At 40.9% G+C, this 24,667-nt stretch overlaps 1 protein-coding gene across 2 annotated transcripts in view; it reads left to right on the top strand.

Annotated features, from left to right (window-relative positions):
• ubr1 (ubiquitin protein ligase E3 component n-recognin 1) overlaps positions 1–24,667 on the top strand; it is a 35,444-nt gene that overhangs the window by 862 nt on the left and 9,915 nt on the right. The window contains exons 2-32 of one of the 2 annotated variants that reach the window (XM_054796219.1): positions 283–542; positions 2,348–2,426; positions 3,719–3,829; positions 7,882–8,009; positions 8,087–8,225; positions 9,760–9,822; positions 11,336–11,459; positions 11,571–11,678; positions 11,760–11,848; positions 12,572–12,670; positions 12,779–12,936; positions 13,015–13,114; positions 13,459–13,587; positions 13,666–13,846; positions 13,990–14,042; positions 14,801–14,914; positions 15,012–15,077; positions 17,546–17,647; positions 17,726–17,789; positions 17,864–17,988; positions 18,072–18,124; positions 18,211–18,313; positions 18,396–18,444; positions 18,555–18,709; positions 21,735–21,834; positions 21,929–22,032; positions 23,080–23,160; positions 23,242–23,423; positions 23,501–23,706; positions 24,293–24,386; positions 24,465–24,617. In XM_054796219.1, coding sequence (XP_054652194.1) covers positions 283–542; positions 2,348–2,426; positions 3,719–3,829; positions 7,882–8,009; positions 8,087–8,225; positions 9,760–9,822; positions 11,336–11,459; positions 11,571–11,678; positions 11,760–11,848; positions 12,572–12,670; positions 12,779–12,936; positions 13,015–13,114; positions 13,459–13,587; positions 13,666–13,846; positions 13,990–14,042; positions 14,801–14,914; positions 15,012–15,077; positions 17,546–17,647; positions 17,726–17,789; positions 17,864–17,988; positions 18,072–18,124; positions 18,211–18,313; positions 18,396–18,444; positions 18,555–18,709; positions 21,735–21,834; positions 21,929–22,032; positions 23,080–23,160; positions 23,242–23,423; positions 23,501–23,706; positions 24,293–24,386; positions 24,465–24,617 — 3,572 coding nt within the window. The remainder of the gene's footprint in view (positions 1–282; positions 543–2,347; positions 2,427–3,718; positions 3,830–7,881; positions 8,010–8,086; positions 8,226–9,759; positions 9,823–11,335; positions 11,460–11,570; positions 11,679–11,759; positions 11,849–12,571; positions 12,671–12,778; positions 12,937–13,014; positions 13,115–13,458; positions 13,588–13,665; positions 13,847–13,989; positions 14,043–14,800; positions 14,915–15,011; positions 15,078–17,545; positions 17,648–17,725; positions 17,790–17,863; positions 17,989–18,071; positions 18,125–18,210; positions 18,314–18,395; positions 18,445–18,554; positions 18,710–21,734; positions 21,835–21,928; positions 22,033–23,079; positions 23,161–23,241; positions 23,424–23,500; positions 23,707–24,292; positions 24,387–24,464; positions 24,618–24,667) is intronic. The other variant, XM_054796220.1, reaches the window with a different exon arrangement.

Consider the following 24,667-nt stretch of genomic DNA (forward strand, 5'->3'; position numbering starts at 1 on the left):
TATTCCAGCTGACTTCGGGCGACAGGCGGGGTACACCCTGGACTGGTCGCCAGCCAATCGCAGGGCACATATAGACAAAAAACCATTCACACTCACATTCATACCTATGGACAATTTAGTCACCAATTAACCTAACATGCATGTTTTTTTTTTGTGGGAGGAAGCCGGAGTACCCGGAGAAAACCCACACACGCACAGAGAGAACATGCAAGCTCCACACAGAACTGTGTATGTATATGCTTTATACATATTGTATAATGTATTTTCCACGTCACTTTGCAGGAATGGCAGGCATCTGCAGACCTGAAGGCAGCCCTGTACAGTTACCTGAGGAAGCAGGTGCCTCAGATCTTCTGTCACAAGGAGGAGCCCAGCCCTCAGCAGGAAGAGGAGCACACACAGAGACTCCTCCTCCATCCTCTGGAGTACTTCCTGTTTGGTGAAGATCCAGATGAAGGTGTGGAGAAGCTCAAACAGGGAAGTACGTCTTCCCAGCTATGTGGACGTGTCTTCAAAGAGGGAGAGACAGTCTACTCTTGCAGGTCTGAAAATGTCTGTCATTGTATACAATTGGAAAAAAATGTCCACACGGAAGTCCATATTGTTTTGTTAGTCACTAGAATGTAGCCAAAACGTGGGTCTCAGATTTTTTTTTCTAACAGATTGCATTTTTTTGTCTTTGCGTCAATATTCCAGGTGTCAACATTGTCCAAAAATGGTATCTACAGCCAAAAAATTATTTCTTAAAAAATGAAGATGTCTGGTGCAGTATATAGTGGTCAATTACAGTAACAAATCAGCACTGTCATCAAACTTCATACACTCAACAAAAATATCACCACTTTTGTTTTTACTCCCATTTTTCATGAGCTGAACTCAAAAGATCTAAAGCTTTTTCTATGTACACAAAAGGCCTATTTCTTTCAAATCCATCCATTTTCTGTTTCACATATCTTCATTAGGGTCGCAGGGGTATGCTGTAGAATATTCCAGATGACTTCGGGCGAGAGGCGGGGCTATTTCTTTTCACAAATCTGTCTAAATCTGTGTTAGTGAGCATTCATCATTCATGAGTCGCAAACTATCCACCTCACAGGTGTGGCATATTAAGACACTGATGAGACGCCATTCTTATTCCAAATTATATTAGGTGTGCCTTAGGTTGGCCACTATAAAAGGCCACTCCAAAATGTGCAATCTAACTGTCCGGCGGGGTCCGAAAAGTATCTGGTGTGACCACCATTTGCCTCAAGCACCGTATACCCCGATCCAGAGCATCCCAAACATGCTGGCTGTCTTCAATAAAATGCGCCTGTGTTTGTTGTCCCTAACATTCCTGCCCATATCATAACCCCACTGCCAGTATTGGCCACTTCATTCACAACACGGGTGCATTTTACTATATTGATGGGATTTTGAATGCACAGAGATACTGTGGCGAAAGCCTGAGGCCCACTGTTGTGTCATTCATCCAAAAGTATCATGTAGCAGCATGATAATGCACGTCCCCATGTTACAGGGATCTGTACACAACTTCTGGAAGCTGAAATTATCCCAGTACTTGCATGGCCAGCATACTCACCCGACATGTCACCCATTCAGCATCTTTGCATTCAGCTCAAGAAAAATGGCAAAAACAAAAGTGTCGCGTCAGCACCTTTATCCCGCTCTGCACCAAAATGTTGGGGATTCTTTCTTGGCCCACACCCTCCACAAGTATTTAACTAACAAGAAAACAACTCCTTGGCGCAGCTAATTCCATTATAACGGCAAGTGTTATAGGTGTAAGTATTATAGGAGTGAATATCCAATGAGTGGTTTAAAGGGATAGTTCGGATTTTTTGACATGAAGTTGTCTGACATCCCCATCAGCAGTGTAGTCCATTAAGAGCGACTTAGCCCCCACTTGGTCTCCTAAGTGCAGTTGTGGTCGGATTATTGTGATGAAGAACGTAGTTCCACTTAGTTGCTGGCGACATCTAAGTAAAGGGTTTGGCTTCTCAAAACGATATGTGTTCACAAGAGTAATACATTTGCATCACAAAAAATGCCTTCTCAAAAAAAATCTGACCTCTCAAAACACTCGGCGTTATGTACGTCTCCCGCCATATCCCTGCATACTGTTGCACGTGCATTCATGTGTATGGGATGAACACACTCATGGTAATACCACTCTTCTTCCGCGACGGAGCACCGCGGCCATCTGCTTTACGTATGTGTTCCACAGCGGAAGAAGATGCGAGTGTCCTCAGAATACTGCAGCTGTTCAAGAAAGTTACATACAATGTGCAATGCATTGTCAACATAGGCTTTGATCAGTGACCATACGCTTTTCAACACATTGCAGGGATTGTGCAATAGATCCCACATGTGTGCTGTGCATGGACTGTTTCCAGGAGAGTGTCCACAAAAGTCATCGTTACAAGGTGGGTGCAAATGTAGAGTTAAGATCTTAAATTGGAGTCCCATGCTTGACCATGCTTGTTTTTTTTGTTCTGTCCATGAATTATCTATATGAATGAACTATACAGAAGAAGGAATTATCAGTGTGAATAGTAGAAATTTGCATATTCTTACTTATTACAGTATTTGTACAAAAGAGTATTCGGGCCACAATGAAAAGAAAAATAATAGAATTGTTGTAAAGCTGCAAGAATATATTACTGTATCAATATTAGTAGGGAAAAATTGTATTATGACAATGAAGTCACAATTTTAACATGCAAATAGAACGGACAGACAGACAATTCCCACAGCAAACAAACAGAGCATTACCAGTGACTTTAATCCATCCATCTATGCCGCTTATCCTCACTAGGGTCGTGGGTATGCTGGAGCCTATCCCAGCTGACTTCGGGCGAGAGGCATGGTACACCCTGGACTGGTCGCCAGTCAATCGCAGGGCACATACTGTATAGACAATCATTCACACTCACATTCATACCTATGGACAATTTAGAGACGCCAATTAATAAGCATGTGTTGGGAATGTGGGAGGAAACCCACACACCTACAGGGAGAACATGCAAACTCCACACAGAGATGCCCAACGGAGATTCAAACCCAGATCTTCCCGATCTCCTGACTGTGTGGACAGCATGCTAACCACGAGGCCACCGTGCGGCCCGGTGACTTTAATATTTACTCTATCAAGTTAATTACATTCATAATTAAGTAATACTATTTATTCTCAAGAGTTTATTTTCTTCATAATATTATGCCTTTTTTCTTTGAAAATTTATTTTTTTCTATTAATATTGTAACTTTAAAATGTTTTTTTTTCTCAGAATTATCAGTTTTCTTGTAATGTTTGTACTTTATTTTAGTGATTCTACAACTTTACTCCTGTATTTTTGTAAAATACAAAATACATACTTTTTTAATATTATTACTTTTATTGTGAAATTATGAGTTAAAATGAGATTGTAACTTATTGTAAAAGCCCTTTCTTCTTGCAATTTTTTTCTCATAATATTAATTATTGGAAAATTATGTATTTTTTTTTTTGTTGTGTGTGTGTTTGTACTTGGTATCATTCATGTATGGTTGCACATAAACTCTGTTCACATATTAAAGCATCCTTATGTAACTCCTGCCAGCTAACGTATGTGAATGCTTTAATCAACCTGACGTTAATCACATCAGGTCTTGAAGTAAACTTATATTGTTCCATGTCTGTATTACACACTAATATAATTATGTATTTGTTTTTCCGCAGATGCATGCGTCATCAGGTGGGGGCTTCTGTGACTGTGGAGACGTGGAAGCTTGGAAAATTGGACCGTGTTGCTCCACACACGACCCCGAGGCTGCCGCCGCCATGGTAATGGTGAGTTACATAACAGAACAGAAAGAGGCACGTGGGGGAAAGACCAACCTGTCCCATTATCTGTCAGTGAACCCCGGAATTCGTATTTTCCCATTTTAGGATGAGAGTGCTCCTCTCTTGGCGGTGACTTGGACTTATAAAAAAAATACATTTGAAACATTGCTTGAGACATTCTAAATAGTTCCGTTGATGAGCTTGGTAACACGTAGCAAATCATCTTGTGACACAAATTAGCATAAAGCCATTTACGTAATTGGTCTTAGCTTCTGCCTGGCTGTGTCAGGCATGTTTTTGCTAACCAGTCTTGTCTTTATTAATATCTTGTAACCCCGATAGCATTGTGCCTGGTTTCGTAAGTAACAGATGCCTCTTTGAACAGGAGATGTGGCTTGCATCAATTTGTCTTGTCCTCTGTAAAGAAACAACATGGTCTTCACATAGTGTGGTAGAGTCCAGCGTTTGTTCTCACACAGTAGTGTGACGTAGCTAGGGGTACAAATATACAGACGAGCTGCATGTTTGTTTGACTTGTGTGTTAAATGTTAGACATTTGTATGAAATACTTAACTGGCAAGTGGAATGTTTGCACTCCTGGGACCAGATTTTCTTGTAATACAAATATTTCAACCAGCTGAAAGCATGCACTCATTGCTAATGACACAGGAAATGGGTTCAGTAGATGTTATTAGAAGCAAGTTAAATAATAATACAGTAATATAGTGGTGACTTGGTAGTGTTATTAATCCATTCCAGAAGGTCCGACTCAAATCAAAACACCCTAGCCAAAGCAAATGTTCCCATAGAAAATAATGTTAATCCAATTAATCTATTCTAGACACCCCAACATTTTGACACAAAACACATTTTATGGACAACAATTATAGTTTTACATGCAGAAAATGATGCAAAAATAATTACAAATGACAAATGAATGAACAACTGAACATTTAACATGAATTTGACATAGTTTTGCAAAAAGGGAGGGGGAGGAGAGGAGTTTATGCTTAGAGGGCAATCTTTTTTTTTTTACCGTTATTGCACTCATAGGGCAGTAAAAGGCTTTTTAAAATACACAGTATTACATTCAAAAACAATGCCACAAACATTACATGGAGAAATGAACATTTAACATCACTTTTACCTAGTTTTGCAAAGACTGAAAAGGAGGAGAGGAGATTATGCTTGGAGGGAATGCTGCACCTTTTTTTAAAAATGTTACTACACTCATGTTGCACAAAAAATCTATGTAGATAGGTATGTTAAAGGCTTTCTAACATGCACAGTTTACATTCAAACAACAATACCCCAAGTATGACATAAATGAAATTGAGAAATGAACATTTAACATTATTTTACCTGCAGTGGACACCCGTCGCAAAATTATGCACAAACTCGCCATGCCTGACAATTGCACTCTATGTTTGCTCTTTTTGAAATTTTCGAACCAGCCTCTGCTTGTTTTAAATTCAGCAACAGACTCACTCGTTGCAGCCATTTTCTGTGTAGATCCAGCAGCCTCGTGCAGACAGCAGGTTAGCTCTGGCTAGCTCCCGTGAGCCGTTGTTTCACAACAGCAACAACTTCTGAACACCTTCCATGTTTTGTGCTGTCTGTTTGGTTAACACTGTTACTCCTTTGGCAATATTAGCTCACTTGATTACCGTAAATCACGGTGTATAAACCGCACCTTTTTTCCACCGGTAAGAAGCAAAAAATCGGGGTGCGGTTTATACATGATGACAGATCTGTGACCAGACTCGGACCGAAAAATAATATCAGACGCTTCTACAACGCTTCAGCGGAAGATCACTCGTACAAGCCCGGTCACACCGCCTGAACTTTGCTGTAGCGTCCTTCGAACGGTAGGAAGAGGGGGCCGAATTTCGACAATGCTCGTCACCACGCACAAAATGGGAAAAAGAAATAGAAAACACGGGCGTTGTCCTAGCGGTGCACCGCTGAAGCCGGCGTTGCTTTAGCCTTGATTTAACGGTAGCGAACGTTGGTTTAAGCCCCGGTCATACCGCCCGAACTTTGCTGTAGCGTCCATGGAGCGGTGAAAAAAATCATCACCGCTTGTAACCGCGCACAAAATGGGAAAAAAAATAGAAAACACGGGCGTTGTCCTAGCGGTGCACCGCTGAAGGCGCCGTTGCTTTAGTGTTGGTTTAACGGTAGCGAGCGTTGATAGAGCGGCGTTCTGCGCTTGCGGGCTGGTGGCATCCTCATTGTTCTGTGGGTGGTGTCAAATAAACAAGCCTACTAGTTATTTATGACTTTAATCGCCAGGTCTGCTCGCATGCATCATACAGATCCACACTCACACAACTGTTGTCCCATTCGCAGTCCCACAGTGCCCTCTACTGGTCAACATGTAGCAGTAAAAATATAATGTGTCTGCAAACACTACACTCATGAAGTGCTGGAAGGCTCATTCCACGGTAGTATCCATGGTAGTATAGTTTTACTGTAACTTTGAGCAAATTCGATATAACTGAGGTCTGCACTCAACGGCTATTCCAAATGGGCTCCTCGTCCATTTCTCCCCGTATTAATAGCTAAATTATGCTCCGCCTCTAACACCTCCATACCAACGGCAAACCAAAGTTCATCACCGCAATGGATCGCTGCTTCAACGCCTGACACTGTTCCAGCAATCCCGTGTCCGCTCGTAAAGCGCTTACAGCCGCTCCAACTAAGTTTTTGCAACGTTTAATCACGGCCCGGGCAAAGCTGGCGAAGCATTCAAGATTTCTGCGTTGGCGTAGCGGACCCAAGCGTCCACGAACTTCCGTCTAGTGGCGCCAAACTTTGACTGGGCGTTGTTGGAGCGGTGATTAACTAAAATTGCCTGCTCCTCACCGCTGGCAATATTTTGTGCAGCTCAAAACTTTCGGAGCGGTAGCAGGGACCATCAGCGGTGGCCAAGCGTATACGGCGTTGCCTTAACGGGTGCCAACTTCTGTTAAACGGTGGTGCGTGGTTACGAGCGGTGATGAATTTTTTTCACCGCTCCAGGGACGCTACAGCAAAGTTTGGGCGGTGTGACCGGGGCTTTAGCGGTGACGCGAGCGGTGATAAAGCGGCGTTCTGCGCATGTGGATCAGTTATCCATGTATTGTACATAACACATAATGCTGCATTGCTTCAGTGTGAATTTGAATAAACTCCAACGTTGTATTGTATTTTACATCATCTGCAATGTTTTAATGGAAGCTTAAGTTAGCTTCAGTGTATATAGAGATCGTTTCACTGTGTGAATCACACAGCAGTCAGATAAGTTAGAAAGGAATTGCATACACAAGCATTTTCAGCAACTGTATAGCAGAGGGCGCTAAAGTCAAAGCAACTGTCTGACCCACAGATGGCTATTCCCAAATGCGCTTCATGAATTCCATTGCAGATGAATTGATGGTCGGCAGATTTCTCCTTTCTTCTTCTTTTTGAAATTGCTTAGTACCTTTACGCATGTTGATTTGAGATGAAAGAGTTGGCAAGCATTTATGAACAAAACTTTTTTTTTTCCCCCGCCGTGAGCCTGAAAATGGGGGTGCGGTTAATACATGGGTGCGGTTTATACACCGTGATTTACGGTACGTGGTTATTCTTCAGGGTGGTACTTATTGTTGAACAAATTGCAAGCTCCTTTGGACTCTAGTGGCTTATTTAGAGTTTGTCACACTCACTGAAAAAATGCACAGACAGTCATCCATGCGAGGGTCCATTGTTTTGGCCACTTCATTGCATTACATGTACTATAAGTGCCTTACAGGATGTCCTAGCTAAGAGTGAACTAAGTATTGCGAGATTTTGTCTAGAGGCGTGATCCAAGATGGCTGCGTAAACAAACGAAGCACAGACACAACACTTTCTTATGCGCCCCAATTTGACGCTAATCAAGCGGGCGAACGCAAGCCAAGGCAATATTTTAACAAAAATTTAGGATGTTAACCACTAAACGCGCTAAACGTGGCGGACGTGAACCGAGGTACCATTGTATATCTTAAAAATATCTTAGTGTTTATGTTTTGTTTTGAATCTTGTCTCTGCAGGATGAGTGCACGTTGGAGCCTGAATTGTGCGATCGTGTCGAGATGCTCTTCCGGGTATTGCTGAACTACTTCACAGACTTCCTCGACTGGGCGGAAGACCGTCAGCTTTCACATCAACTCCAACCTGAGTATGTCTTCCCTGAATTTCACATTAACTCAGTAAGCAAAGCAGCAACTTTAACGGAACATTTCTGCATTTGTGCAGGGAAAGAGACAACATGTACTTCTGTGTGCTGTACAACGACGAGCACCATTCGTACGACCATGTGATCTACACCCTGCAGCGGTCTGTTAACTGTGACCAGGCGGAGGCACAGACTCACACAGCACTTATCGACAAGGAGGTTTAACTCATCTTCTTATTGTATTACAGTTGTCCTTCGTTTGTTGCGGTTAATTGGTTCTAGCCCCGACCGCAGTATGTGAATTTCCGCTAAATTTATATCAATAAATGAAATATTTTTGTAGTTGGAGCATAGAAAACCTGCTTATGACCTTCTAAATAAGATTTTTACCATCATTAGAACCCTGTACACATGAAATGACACCCCTGTAGTCACCTTTTACACTCCTATTATTTACACCACATTTCAAATGCGCAGGCTATGGGATCCGTGCAGGGACACGAGATGGCCACGGCTTTAGGCGTAGCATGCTAGTGAGCTAACTACAGTATGGTTATCCTCCAATTTATTTATTTTAAACTTAAGAGTTTCTGAATTCCTTAAGGCTCTGGATGTTGAGGGGACTGTCTTGGCTGACACATATCTTCAACATTGCGTGGAAGTCAGGAACAGTACCTCTGGATGGGCAGACTGGATTGATGGTCCCCCTTTTCAAGAAGAGTGACCAGAGTGTGTGTTCCAAGTATAGGGGGATCACACTCCTCAGCCTCCCTGGAAAAGTCTATTCCAGGGTGCTGGAGAGAAGGGTACGACCGTTAATTGAACCTCTGCTACAGGAGGTGCAATGTGGTTTTCGTCCTGCTCGCAGAACACTGGACCAGCTCTACGTTCTTGCAAGGGTACTGGAGGTTACTTGGGAGTTTACCCAACCGGTCTACATGTGCTTTGTGGACTTGGAAAAGGCATTTGACCGTGTCCCTCGCAGCATCCTGTGGGGGGTGCTCCGGGTGTACGGGACTGGTGGCGCGCTACTACGTGCCATTTGGTCCTTGTGCAACCGAAGCAGGAGTCTGATTCACATTGCCAGCAGTAAGTCAAGTCTGTTTCCAGTGAACGTTGGCCTCCGCCAAGGCTGCCCTTTGTCACCGAGCCAGTTGAGGTGGCTTGGGCATCTAGTCCGGATGCCTCCCTGGTGAGGTGTTCCGGGCATGCCCAGCCGGGAGAAGGCCCCAGGGCAGACCTAGGACACGCTGGAGGGATTACGTCTCACAGCTGGCCTGGGAACGCCTTGGTGTTCTCCCGGTGGAGCTGGAGGAGTTGGCCTGGGACCAGGAAGTCTGGGCTTCTCTATTGAGACTGCTGCACCCACGACCCAGACCCGGATAAGCGGAGGAAAATGGATGGATAGATAAACTTAAGAGAGGATTTCAAATGTAGTTGTGAAGGACAAAGTACGAAGCCAATGACCTACCACTTCCACGCGGAATGGGAGGATAACTAACTAGTGACCAGAATACTACATATGACGTGTTTTTCATATTTTTGACTAATAATGGGCCATAGTCAACCACGAAACAGTGATCATTTATTTATTCATTAATTTTTTTAAAAACTGCGATAGAGTGTGGAAGCAATGTTCGACCTGCGATGTAGCGAGGGACTACTGTATTGCCAACTAGTGATGTCACATCAATATCACCGTCAAATCATCACGTACTGTATAATCCAAGCATGTCTTAACTACACTGTACAGGGTCGGCGAGCAGTAAAGAGAGGAAGTCTGGACTCATGTCAGCAAGCCAAAGACCACATCAAGGTAAATACTGGTCACATATGAAGATGCATAGAATGATACTTGAGAACAGAATTTTGTCAAAACTGAACAATCAGACTCAATAAATTGAAAAATAATGATGTGCTGATGTTACTCCAGTCCCACAGGCGGGGGCAATGCGTCAAGTGGGTGAAAACTGCCACCCCAAGCAAGTTTTTGTTGTGCAGAATTTGACCCATTAGGTCCAAAACAAATGTGAAAAAATATTGTTCGGTGGGCAGCTTTCTCCAGGTAGTGCATCGTACTAACTCAAGAACTGGAATCAAAACATACTGTACTTGCCTGCTAACAATTTTTTTGAGCAGTAACAACTAACTCCCTGTGTTCAAAACATACGATGGCTGTACTCCACCCATCTGCCAAAAGATTTGTGAATCTGTTATGTAATTGTAACATTCAACTACATAACATCCATAACAACTGTTTAACTTAACTACAAAACATAACATCTTGTCTCAACCTCTAACATGCTGTTACGTGGAAAACATGTACTTGTGGAATTACAATTTGCTATAAATACACTCAGTACGTGAATTCAACTCAAGTTACATGGTGTCTTTGAATGCAACCCCTCATAGCTCATAATAACAGTTAAAGAGTGATTCCAATGTTCTGCTACTATTACCGAGACTTGTGTTAGATTTGTTAGATGTGTGGGATCATTTAGCTTGATTTAAATGTTCAGTTCATTTGGTGCTGTTAATACGTACAAATATACATAATCCTGTCCTGTCATTTATCTTTCTGTTAATACAATACATTAAAAATTGTCATATTTCAGACGTAGTTGCAAATGGTGATTAGTCATGTCTTAATTAATGTGATATGAATGTGAAATGTGAAACTTTTGACAGCCCTATTTTTAATGTTATATATATTTTTGTGTGACACTAACTAGCTAGATAGCTGGGTGCGATTTAAAGGGAAAAAATAATAATAATAATTAACACTTTGCTTCAGGATTGCCCTCTACTTTAAAGTTTCAATGTCATCTCTTATGTAGTTTTTGTGTAATCCTAACTTTAATCAAAACAAAACAAGCAAGGCCTCTCAGTCTCATCTAAGTTTTAAGAGAAATCTGTTTTTGGGTCGTATTAGTTCACCAACTAACTAACCAACTAAGAAAGAACTAGGAACTAAGAAAAAACGAATCCCCTCAACTCCGGCTCGCCGGTTCTGTACAGATACTTACTGTACGTAATGAAAATCAGGAAAACAGTGAGCAACAAACCTTTACCTTTGGTCCCCCATTGTACCTGTCCATGACAGAGTTTTGTGTAAATTGATGCATTTTTGAAACTAGCAAACTAGCGATGAAAGTGTAACTTTGCTCCCTCACATGAAGTTTTGTGGAACTCATGTACGGTATGTTTGTTTTGTGTAAAACTACTGCAAGTGCCAGAAATGACAACCTAACCTCTCACTCTTTGGCACTTGTTAAATGAGCATAAATCAGTACAGTGACCTTAAATGTTATTATGTGTGTGTCTTGCAGTACAACTCAGAGCACATTTCCCTGCAGCCTCTGCGTGTTGAGGTCCTGCACTCGACTGTCATGGCTCACCAAACATTCGCCCTGCGCCTCGGCTCCTGGTTCCAAAAGATCATCAGTTATTCAGGTTCTGCTGTATTTGTCATTGCTGTATAAACTGTAATCTCGGTGTTAAAGGGCTCAGTTGTACATGCTTGGTTGTTCATCATGTGATCTTGAGTGTGTGTGTGTTGTGCAGTGGGCTTCAGACAGGCCTTCTGCAGGGTAGCACTTGAGCCCAGCAAAGAGCAGACCAGCTTGTGCTGCATCAGCAGACTCATGTTGCTTGATTCCAAATTGTACAAAGGTGTGTTTCATTAAACCAGAGGTTATGGATTATTTGAATGAATGTGCTGACAATGAGATTTTCCTTTTTGTTATCTTACAGGAGCTCGTAAGATGACACATGAGCTGATTTTCTGTAGCATACTAATGGAGACTGAATTCAAGAGGCTGTTTGCAGTTGAGTTCACAAAGGTAAAATAATGAATGTTTTAAATAAAATTTAGTAGAGGCGGCCCTCGCGACATCGTGGTTCAAATATCTCACCCTATGACTATGGCCTATTTGTAGTATTCTGGTCAAGGCCTCAGTAATGTTTCATTGTTGAGGCATTAACAATTAATTAAGTCAGCCATGGATGAAGAGTTCGACATGACATAGTGGGGCGAAAAAAGTTCTTCTCCCATTTCGTTTGGCAATGGTGCGTTCTTGGCTTTTTACTTGGTCCTTCTTCCCCACTCAGTTTCAAACCTATTCTTTAGTGTAGAATAAATAAATTGGAGGCTACTAGTTAGGCTACTAGTTAGCTCGGTAAATTGCTGCAGTAGTGTTAAAGCACTGTCAGTCTCTTGTGTCACTTCAGAGATCCCGTAGCCTGCACATGTGTGGTGCACAATGTAATTTAAAACAACCTGGAAGTATTGTCAGAGTTTATGTCTATATGGCAGATTAATGTTAGACTGGCTGCCCTGTATATCAGTCAAGTGACAAACGTCAGAGTGAGGATGGATGGATCTTTTTTTTTATGCAATCGACTCGCGTTACTTTCGAGATACTATAACAACAAGGAACTTTCCCAATTCTAACGGTGAGTTATGTCATATTATTGCTTATCATGTCTACTATATTAGGTAATATGAGTATAAGAATGACTTTTTTTTTTTTTTTACATGATTTATGAGTATGTGGTCTTTCCAGCTTTATAAGGATCTGCAGAATAACTTCATCGATGATGATCATGACAGGAGTATTTCCATCACTGCACTGTCGGTTCAGATCTTCACTGTGCCTACACTGGTGAGTACACAAACATTCTTGACGCATCCAGAATAAGATAAAAAATGATTACTATTTAGAGAACATTGCACATTTATGTCTGTGCCTTGTTTCCATGGTCTCATGCAGGCGAGATACCTTATCGAGGAAACAAACGTCATTACAAGGATTGTTAATACAGTGATGGCGCTGCTATTGGAGCATCTGGATGTTAACAATCGTTTCTTCTTCTTGGGCTACAACTCTGACAAGTTTTCCCGCATCCAGGTCGTTTTCCATGACCTCAGGTAATTTGAACCGTTTTAGCAAGTTGTTTGTTAATGACTCTTCCGGTTTCGTCCTCATGACATGTATCTTCTCTTTAGGTATATCCTGATTAGTAAACCCTCCACATGGAATTTTAAACTCCGGAAACAGTTCATAGAAGGATTCAATGCCTTTCTTGGCCTTCTCAAATGCATGCAGGTAATTTATCGCAATGCGTGACATTGCATTGTCCAACAATGGGGCCATAGTTCCTGTTGAATCATAATCAGTATACCGAAATGTTTTCGACAATTTTTTGCCAGTTTCACTTTACTTTTGTCTATATACTATATTGACCCGAATAAAAGACTAGAAATATGATCATTTTCTGTTGCATTCTACCATATTTATTACTTATGTCACTGTTATTGAAAACATTTTAAATGGATTTAATGGTCTTCAAAAGCAGGGGTAGTGTTATGTGCAGTGCATCTTATATTAGAGTCAGTATGGTAATGATATAAATAAATGATCAATGCTGAATTTTGACCTTTGTTCTCCAGGGTATGGAGGAGGTGGAGCGTCAGTTTGGTCAACATATTGCAGTGGAGCCAGAGTGGGAAGCCGGCTTCACCCTTCAGATCCAGCTCCGACACATTCTCGCTATGTTTCAGGAGTGGTGCTCCTCCGATGTGAGTTGTCAACCATTGAATCCCACTTTCCCCCAATATACAATAAAGTATTTTTTTTTCTCTTAATTTCTTACTTAGGACAAGATCTTGCTGGAAGCTTTCCGAGATTGCCACAAACTCTTGCAGCAATGCAATAATCAGCCCTTCCGCAGGGAGGCGGCAGACAACTACATGTGCAAACAGATCCTCAATGTTCGGCCCTACAAAGTGTCTCAGGAGCCTGTCAGCATACATCTACCCCTCTCTAGGCTGCTAGCAGGTGGGATGAACTTATACTCCCCTCCAAAATTTTGGGAACACCTGAAGGTCTTCCCAGACTTTTGGAGGAGAGTGTATATTTAAGTGTATTTGTATTTTGTGTATTTTCTGTGAATTTATTCCTATGTCTTCTGTCGTCTCTAGGCTTGTATGTACTTGTCTGCAAGAATGGATTATATGATCAACTGTGGGACAAAGTAAGTCAACTTGTTCTGATTTTGTAGCTATTAGGGCTGTATGATTTTGCAAATGTGAATCATGATTTGCTTAGAATTGAGATTGTGAGTCACGCACGACACCATGTTCAGGACGCACCATTTTAATATTACATTTTAATATTACAATTATTAAATCATCATCATCATCTTGTTGTGTGTCAAAGAAACACCCAATGGTCTTTCGCAGTTCTTCGTGGTAGGTCCCAGAAGGACAGTTGAAGGAATTTCTTGAAATGAATAGAAAGACTGAAAATAATCCATAAAGTCAAAAACATGGCATGCTTGCTCATTCAACAGTACATTCATGTAAAGACAGTCAAATTAGAGTGGGTTAATTCATGTGATTGCTCCTCCTTCGAGCTGATGAATGATAGCCAGCAAGAATCGGCGGAGTCAATTTCCCCTGGCTGGCAAGGTTTACTGAGGATGGGAAGAACAAGGAGGAAGTAGTGTATAGTAGAAGTAGTCCAGTGCATCATGAGTCCTTGAATAAAATGACAGCGTTTGTTGGAAATGTAGCTCGTAAAAAATCGTCATTTACAAACTAGAGAAGTACTCGGAGAGTGCATACCTCTGCCCAGTACCATAGTTCCCCCCAATATTGTGATTAACACCAAAATAATAATCCTACATTTTTTAGATCGGTCTTTGATATTTTATAGAATCTGTTGGAAAGTTGTCCTGTGAGAAATAAATTGTCAATATTTTGAAGAATTTCTTGTTTTCCTTCTTCCTAGCAGGAATGTTACGACTTTGTCACGCTGGCCGAGCATCCTCTGCGCTGTGTGGTGCTGGCTGCACAGGTATCAGCTGAAATGTGGCGCAGGAACGGGCTCTCTTTGGTCAGTCAGGTGAGATGCACATATTTCTTGACAGATAATACTCAGTCTGGGTTCTCTGAAAAAATTCAATAAGAATTGTTGTTTCCTGTTTGTATTCCATGGTTAGGTGTACTACTATCAAGATGTAAAATGCAGAGACGAGATGTACGATAAAGACATACTCATGCTTCAGGTTGGTTTATTTCTCTCGCTTGTTGTGATAGCGATTTCCACCGTCCTCCTTCCTACAGTGGAGCCCTAGTTGAACATAGTCTATTAAAAATTTCAAAACATTGTTAAAAATCATGAAAAGTGAATTAATTTGTTCCAAATATAAATTGTTCAAAATGTGTTGCTGGAATTAACTCTCCAAAAGGAGTTTGGACCTCACCAAAATAGGGCATAATAGGCGGTGTAGCCTGATGGTGCAGCCACACAAATGCTCCCTTTCTCAGTTCCTTATTCAGTCTGTCAATGAGTCTTTAAATGGTGATAATAGGTCAAGCAAAACTCGATTCAAAAATTTGATTCATGTTTACCGTGATTTTCTCATCATGTTCTTATTTGCAAGCGTTTTCAGTGCAGGAGGCCTGCCGCTTCCAAAGTGAAAGTAAACAGGCAATGAAACATGACACCACCCTCCTATTGGTGGAAACAAGCTTGCCATCAGTGAAGCAAAGCATGACATACAGACGTTTGGTTGAGAGGAGGAGAGGTAAAGGAGACAACAATGCCGTCAAGTGTCCACATGACGCAAAGATGCACACCATGGCTTTGAAAGGCCAGTGTTGGACTTACTTCCCTCTGGATGATCAAGGATGTTAAGGCTCGGTCGCACCGCTTGAACTTTGCTGTAGCGTTCCTGGAGCGGTGAAAAAAATTAATCACCGCTCGTAACCGCGCACCACCGTTTAACAGAAGTTGGCCCCCGTTAAGGCAACACCGTATACGCTCGGCCACCGCTGATGGTCCCTCCTATCGCTCCGAAAGTTTTGAGCTGCACAAAATATTGCGAGCAGTGGGGAGCGGGCAATTTTCCTCCACGGCAAAGTTCATCACCGCTCCAACAACGCCCAGTCAAAGTTTGGCGCCGCCAGACACAAGTTCGTGGACGCTTGGGTCCGCTAGGCCAACGCAGAAATCTTGAACGCTGGACCACTGCTGCTTCGCCAGCTTTGCCCGGGCAGTGATTAAACGTTGCACAAACTTTGGTGCAGCGGCTGTAAGCGTTCTATGAGCGGACACGGGATTGCTGGAACGGTGTCAGGCGTTGAAGCAGCAATGAAGCAGCGATCCATTGCGGTGATGAACTTTTGGTTTGGCATTGGTATGAAGGTGTCGGAGGGGGACCACAATTTGGCTATAAATACGGGGAGAAATGGACCAGGAGCCCATTTGGAATAGCCGTTCAGTGCAGACCTCAGTTATATCGAATTTGCTCAACGTTACAGTAAAACTGTACTACCTTGGATGCTGAGAGACTTGCTATGATTGGTGCACTAGTCCAGCAGCAGAATCAGAACCTCCTCAGATTGCAACAAGCTGTTGACAGAAGGAGAAGAGAGAGAAGAAGGAGAGACATAGCTGTTGGTGGAGCTGAGGAATGAGGATACACGAGCCTTCCAGCACTTTATGAGGATGCCACCAGCCCGCATGCGCAGAACGCCGCTTTATCAACGCTCGCGTCACCACTAAACCAATGTTCGTTACCGTTAAACCAACACTAAAGCAACGCCAGCTTCAGCGGTGCACCGCTAGGACAACGCTCGTGTTTTCGATTTTTGTCCCATTTTGTGCGCGGTTACAATCGGTGATTAATTTTTTTCACCGCTCCAGGAACGCTACACAAAAGTTTGGGCGGTGTGACCGGGCCTTTACAGTATATTTAGCTTTTTTGAAGTAGACAGAAACCATTTTTTTTGGAATGGGACACATGATTTGGCCTTGCCTGATTTTAAGTTAAATAATGATTAATAATCAGTGTACATTGATCTTTGTTATTTTGCTAAATTTGTACGTAAGTTTTTGAATTATAAATTTTTTGATTTTGCAGTCTAAGTTTCAAGAAGGGTTCATTATGCAAAATTTTCCCTACTCGGTTTTTAGGTGAATTTAGGCCCAACGTATTAGCACGCTATGTCAAAATTAAAGAAATACCCACACAGTCAAACATATGAGGTGTACCAAAATAAACACAAAAGTATGTAAAAACCCTGAAAACTACCCTGGACCCCAAAGGGTTAATAAAGTCTTGTGATAATTAATTGCATTGCTCATATTTTATTGAACAGAAAGAGACTTTCTGAGGGAATCAGTAAATTCCAGCTTACAGTTCTGTGGTCATCATGACACTTTTGCATTTTTGGGGGAGCGTCACCAAAAACGCAAAACAAAAAGGACATTTGTCATTTGTGGAGTTAATCCTGTCTTGCTCACTAAACTGAAGTCTCAAGACTTACTGACACCTCGGGTAAGGTCGTACTTAATGGTGTTTCTTTAAATCCAGGTTTTGTTTGACTTTTGAGGCATATTTTTTCAAAACTTTCGGTTGAGGTCCAAATTGTACTACCTTTAGGGCAATCAACTTTGCAAGTTCCACATTCAATTTGAATATATAAAGTGTTAGATCTTGGAAGTAACTTGGTCAGCTCTGTCTTACAGATTGCTGCTTCTAGAATGGACGGAAACCATTTTCTTATGCTGATCTTGTTAAGATTTGAGCTCTTTAATTTCTTCAATGGAAGTTGTTCCAGCAGAGACCATGTAAGTCACTTCTCAGTGAGTCATCAAAGGGTCCGAAGCTTAAACGTATCTTTTAGTGACATGTGTCTACATCTACAGAATGAATTGGTGCAGTGGAATCGACTGACAGAAGAGATGCTGTACCTCCTTATCGTCATAGTCGGTACTGCTTCTTTTTAGTTCAGTCTTTTAGTTAAGTTGATTTATGGCTTCTGCGGCTGACCAATGTTATTCCAGGTGAGCGCTATATCCCCGGTGTCAGTAATGTGACCAAAGAGGACGTGACAATGAGGGAGGTCATCCACCTGCTGTGCATTGAACCCATGGCACACAGTAGTCTGGTCAAAGGTCTGCCAGATAATGTAAGCTACATTATCTTGCTTTATATTATGGAGTCAATGTGTTAGTTCATAAAATACATACTTAAACATCACATTATTTGCAGGAGAGCCATGAAACTGGTCTGGAGTCTGTAATCAGCAAAGTTGCCACCTTCAAGTATGTCACTGACTCTGAATCAGCAAGTGGGATGTGTTTTCATGGCAGGAGCTTATACAAGTATGTTTTTTTTATTTTGTATGTAGGAAACCAGGGGTGTCAGGACATGGGTTATATGAGGTGAAAAAGGAGCATCTGGTCCAGTTCAACCCTTTCTTCTATCATTATTCAAGATCGCAGCACACCAAGGTACCACACGTCATTAATGCGAATTTAAAATGGCTCTCAGTTGGATATCGCTCACTTTATTCAAATTTTTGATCTGATCTAGGCTGAAGAGTCGCAAAAGAAGAGGCGTGTTCAGGAGGGCACAGATAAAGGTGAACGCAGCAGATGATGTCTCCTCTGACCCCACTTTCTATCGTAATTCACCTACTTATGACACCCATCGCTTGTACTGAAGGGTTGCTTCTCGTTTGTCTGCTCTCAGCTCTGCATCCTCCGGTGCCGCCTCCCTTTTGCCCAGCCTTCTCCAGCATTGTGCGTCTACTCTGCTGTGACATCCTCATCCATGTCCTCAGACGAGTCCTGCAGAGGGCAGCAGAGGAAAAGTCCACTCACTGGACGGAAATAATGATCCAGCGGGTAATTCAACTGCAAGGAACTGTGATCTGCTTGTGACCAAAGAATGTTCTCATTGCCACGGGTTGTTTGGAACTGATTGGCTAACATTCAGAAAAATACAGTTCTGTGCAAAAGTCTTAGGCCACCACTTGCAGTCATTTTAAAATTGTAAAACAGTAAACAGAAGAACAGTTTCAGGAATTAGCAGTGACAATGATTACGATTCATTTTTATTTTTCTTCTAGAGTGGCAGTTTCCTCTAACATAACATGGGTCAGGTGTTTCTTTTATGTCTTTTAATATGGTAGTTCCCTTTCCACAGTCTTAGGAATGGTGCTGAGTTATATTACACTGCATACGATAACAGTATGACTGCCTTTAACTATAGATTTTATATGTATATTTAATAATTTTCTTCCATTTTGGCATTAAGATGATTATTGGTTTGGTTTGGTTTAGTTTATTTGAACATGAAGGTTACAATGGAATACATCTCGTGAATCATTCTTTGACAGTTCCACATGTCCAAAAGGAGTAGGAAGAAGCAAAGCTTATTTAATCCTACCCCCCATCCATTCTACATCTTGTACAGTACATGTAGTTCACTTCCTGGATTCCATGTCATGTTTTCAGTGATAGTCAGGATAACACATAATAGATAACGGTGAGATAGCCCTCCCCCCAAAAAAAGAAAGAACATTAATAATAATAATAATAATGATGACAATACTAAATAAATAAATAAATAAATAAGAACAAAGCTTTTTTTTTCTTTTTTTTTTCCCTTTCCTTTTTTTTTTTTTTTTTTAAACACAACAAAGAAAATTATAAAAATAAATAAATAAATAAATAAATAAAAATAAATAAATAAATAAAAAATAAAATTTAATTAAATAAATAAAAAATAAAATAAAATAAAATAGAAAATAAATAAATAAATAAAATAAAATAACAAACCTGACAGAACAATCAGGACTCTTCTGCCTTGTATTTAGCAAACATCAACTGCTTGTATTGTTTTTTGAATTTGCTCATCTCTGTACATTGTTTGAGTTCTTTACTCAATCCGTTCCATAATTTAATTCCACACACGGAAATGCTGTGGGTTTTCAGCGTTGTTCTCGCATATAAATGTTTTAGGTTTAATTTTCCTCTAAAATCATATTTCTCCTCTCTGATTGAGAAATACTTGATTAGATTTTTGGGTAACGAGTTATTATTAACTTTATACATTATTCTAGCGGTTTGAAAGTGTACTAAATCTGCGAATTTTAATATCTGTGATTTTAAAAATAAAGGGTTTGTATATTCTCTATACTTGGCATTATGAATTATCCTCACAGATCTTTTTTGCAGTACAGTGAGTGAGTGAAGATTGCTTTTGTAATTATTTCCCCATATCTCCACACAATACGTTAGATATGGTAATACTAAGGAACAGTACAGAGTGTGGAGTGATTTTTGATCAAGAACATATTTTGCTTTATTCAATATAGAGATATTTCTCGCCACCTTTTGCTGTATATATTTAATATGAGATTTCCAACTCATTTTTTCATCTATTATAACCCCAAGGAATTTATATTCTTCCACTTTTTCAATATCCGTTCCATTAATTTGTATTTGGTCGTACATGTCCTTTCTACTATTACCAAATAGCATTATTTTAGTTTTACTTAAATTCAGAGATAATCTATTCTTGTCAAACCATGACTTTAATATGACCATTTCATCCTTGACCTTTTTAATGAGTTCTTGTGTGCTTTCACCAGAACAGAAAGCGGTGGTATCATCGGCGAATAAGACCAATTTTAAGTTGTTAGTTACTTTGCAAATGTCGTTAATGTACAAGTTAAACAGTTTTGGTCCCAGTATGGACCCCTGTGGTACTCCACACGTATTGTGTAGACTCCCAGATGTATATTCTCCTAGCTTTACAAATTGTTTCCTCTTTGCTAGGTAGCTTTTAACCCAATTTAAGACTAAACCTCTAATTCCGTACCTTTCTAATTTTGAAATTAAAATAGTGTGATTAATTGTATCGAAAGCTTTTGTCAGATCCATGAATACTGCAGCTGCGCATCTTCTGTTGTCTATGGCAGTAGTGATTTCCTCCGTTATTTCCATCAGTGCCATAGAAGTTGAAATGTTGGCTCTGTAACCATATTGACTACTTGCCAATAATTCATTCTTATTAATAAATTTGTCCAACCTATTATTAAATAGCTTCTCCACAATTTTCGAGAATTGTGGTAACAAAGAAACTGGTCGATAATTTGTAAATTGGTGTTTGTCTCCTTTTTTGAAAATTGGAATTATAGTATAGTATACAATTATATTATACAATATTGTAATTATACAATAGTATACAATTATTATAGTATACAATTTGAATGAATTGTAAGACTTTTGCATGCTACTGTGTACACATTTCATTATTAGTATAATTTTGGTGAGAAACCACACATTAAAATAGTGAAATAGCTGAACTTTTATTATACAATGGGTGGAAATGATCAAAAATAATCTCAAACCTGTCAGGACTGACCAATACGTCTATGCAATGTCAGAAGTTTTAGTGTCAAACCAAGTTTAACCCGGATCTGATCCAGAATCGACATTTGGCAGCAATTTAAAATTAACAAGAAAATGCCTGTGTTCAGAAGCATACACTATATCGGTCATGAAACCCTCACCCCAAAAAAAACAATGTTGGAAAACCATCTGAAAGCTGTCCAGTTTGAACAAAATCTAATGTGTATGCGCAGGCTTAAATTTTAAGGTTAATCCAGATCTGATCCAAATTTTGCATTTGACATAAAATTTAATTAAATTGAAAAATGCTGTTTAATATGAGATCATCACAATGAGTATTAAATATAATTTCTTATGCTCATATAGAAATGCTTTTGTTGTTGTTGGATCCAGAAGAAATGTGTGGTTTGTATGAAACGTTACCTTCTTTATGCTAAATCAGTTGAATCTCATGTAATAAATATTTAAGTCTTTGTGGAGGTCTACAAACACATTTCCCTGTATCACACAGGCCCTGCACCTTATAGGCCAGGCATTGCTTGAAGAAAAAACCCAGCTTGAAGACAGCACTGTAGAGGAAGTGACCTTTGATTTCAGCCTGAAGGCTCGCAGTAAGTCAAGTTCTTCGTAGGACATACGGAATTGAAAATTGTTCCTCCCTTTCCCACAAAATATGGGGTTTAATTCTGCTTCTGTTCTTACCAGAGGTCGGTTCAGAACACGGCAAGTCTCTGTTCCTTTTGCTGTCAAAAATGAAGAGTGCTCGTTCGCTTGAAGCGCAAAAAGACATGATCTTGTGGCTTCTACAGGTAGCTTTCTCACTTAGCCAGTTTACATTTCAGAAATTGTTTTTTTATTTTATTTATTTTTTACAAAAAGTATCTACTGTGCAGTACCTCGCAAAAGTGAGAACAGCCCTCACACGCCATCACAATACATGTTGGCATTCATGTTTCCCTTGTTGAACTGCAGCTCCCCAGTGCCAGCAGTACTCATGCAGCCCCAGATCATAACACTCCCAACACCATGTTTGACTGTAGGCAAGACACTCTTGTCTTTGTACTCCTCACCTTGCTGCTGCTACACAAATAAGATTAGCAAATAACATTATCTTAGTCACATCAGACCAAAGGATATGGTTCCTCCGACAACCACCGTGCAGGCCAATTTGATGCAGAGTGCAACGTGTGGTCTGAGCACTGACAGGCTGACCCCCCACTCCTTCAACCTCTGCAGCAATGGCAGCAGCACTCATATTTCTATTTTCCAAAGACAACCTCTGGATAGGATGCTGAGCATGTGCAGTCTTTGGTCAACCATGGCAAGACCTGTTCTGAAGCTGCCCTGTTAAAGCACTGTATGGTCTCAGCTCAGTTTCAGTGTGTTGGCAATCTGCTAATAGCCTACAACATCTTTATGTAGAACAACAATCCCCCCCCCAAAACCTCAGAGTTCTTTGCCATAAGGTGCCATGTTGAGCTTTCAGTGACCAGTATGAGCGAGTGATGACACCAAATTTAACACGCCTGCTTCCTATTCACGCCTGAGACCTTGTACTACGAACAAGTCACATAACACCGGGGTGGGACAATGGCTAATTGGCTAAATTGGACATTTTCACTCAGGGGTTCACTCATCGGTTTAGACATTAATGGTGTTGAGTTATTTGTGTAGAGGACCGTAAATGTTGCTTTTATTTAGTTATATAAGCTGTATACCAACTTCTTTACATTGTATCAAAATGTTGGGTTTTTTTCATTATTGTTTATCGAAAGGATATAATATTTTTAAATGTGTGAGGTGGACTCACTAGTGTGAAGTACTGTATGACTTTCTGTCTGAATTTCCCTTGCTAGATGTTTGAGATAGTCAAGTGCCTCAGAGAGAAGTCCAGTCCAACTACCTCCATGAGCATGGATACAAGCAAGCCTGAGGAGGTAGCTGCAAGCATAGTAAAACTTTGCACATTATTTAGCCATGTGACAATTGCTGTCTCACATTTCAAATGTTTGCGACAGAGCGCTCAGGACAAAGAAAAAGCTGAGCGCAAACGGAAAGCCGAAGCTGCCAAACTTCACCGTCAGAAAATCATGGCACAAATGTCAGCCATGCAGAAAAACTTCATAGAGTCCAACAAGATGCTCTATGAAAACATGCCAGAAAGTGGCATGCAGGGAGAGCCTGTCGCATCTACAGAAAGGTGAGGAGAGCTGCTCTAAATAACCACCCCTACAGTGATAGTACCATCATTTGGACTTATGTCCATTCCTCCAACAGTTCCATGGAGCAGAAGGAGATGTGCATTGCTGTGGGGCCCCAACGAGGGTCCACCCCCGCAGAGAAGGAGGTGTTGACTTGCATTCTTTGTCAGGAGGAACAGGAAGTCGCGGCCCAGGCTCCGGCCATGGTGCTAACCGCATGTGTCCAGAGGTCCACTGTGTTGACTCAGTGCAGAGGAAAGATGCCCACGAGCAGTGCTGACGGTCAGCCTCCATTCACTAATACATACATACATATTGTACATACATACATCCCACCACTTACACGCTTTGTTACTACTACTACAACTACAACTAACTACCAACACAGTACAGGTGGTCCTTGGTTTGAAACAACATTCAACATTCAGAGTTTCACCGTTTTGTGGTTACGTATGCACTGCCTTTATGTCACGTTTGTTCTTTTTAGTTAATAATTTAAGTTTAATCTCCAATATGACTCCCAAAGAAGCGAGACAGACTTGTCTGGTGGCAATGCGTAAAAGTGAAAGTGAAAGTGGAATTCAAATTTGACATCATAAGCTGCTCTGTGGAGAAATCAACATTGGCTGCATGCCCAGTCCAAGCTGCTGCAATGCAGCAACCATCATGGCTAAAGGCTAAAGGCTAAAGATGGTATGCTTGAACATGTGAAAAGATTTGTCCCTATGAAATGTACAATAACAGCATAAGCAGCCTAGTGCTAAAACATCACCTCTAATGGTGGCATATTATTTTTGCACTGTACTGTGTGATGTTTTTAGGGGACTTTTCTTTTTTCTAATGTGATTCATGTTTTTTCCATGAACAGCCACATCCTACCCATCATTCATGCCTCCTGAACTGGCTGTGGGCACCCACACGGGCAGCTGTGGGCATGTCATGCACGCCACATGTTGGCAAAAGTAAGTAAGCTACACCATCCTATGGGGTTTTATATACCTGTACATTGCAGTGTTTTCCTTATTTATTTATTTAATTAGATATTTTGAGGCAGTCCAGAATACAACCAGGAATCGTCTTCATGCTGAACTCATCATCGACCTTGAGAATGGGGAGTACCTGTGTCCTCTGTGCAAGTCGCTATGCAATACCGTTGTCCCCCTCATCCCCTTGGAGCCACTTGTATTCAACTAGTGAGTCCGATCCACCGTCTGTGTGTCAGTCTGCTACAATCATGAGCGGA

This window comes from Dunckerocampus dactyliophorus, chromosome 13, assembly GCF_027744805.1.
Source record: "Dunckerocampus dactyliophorus isolate RoL2022-P2 chromosome 13, RoL_Ddac_1.1, whole genome shotgun sequence".
NCBI lineage: Eukaryota > Metazoa > Chordata > Actinopteri > Syngnathiformes > Syngnathidae > Dunckerocampus > Dunckerocampus dactyliophorus.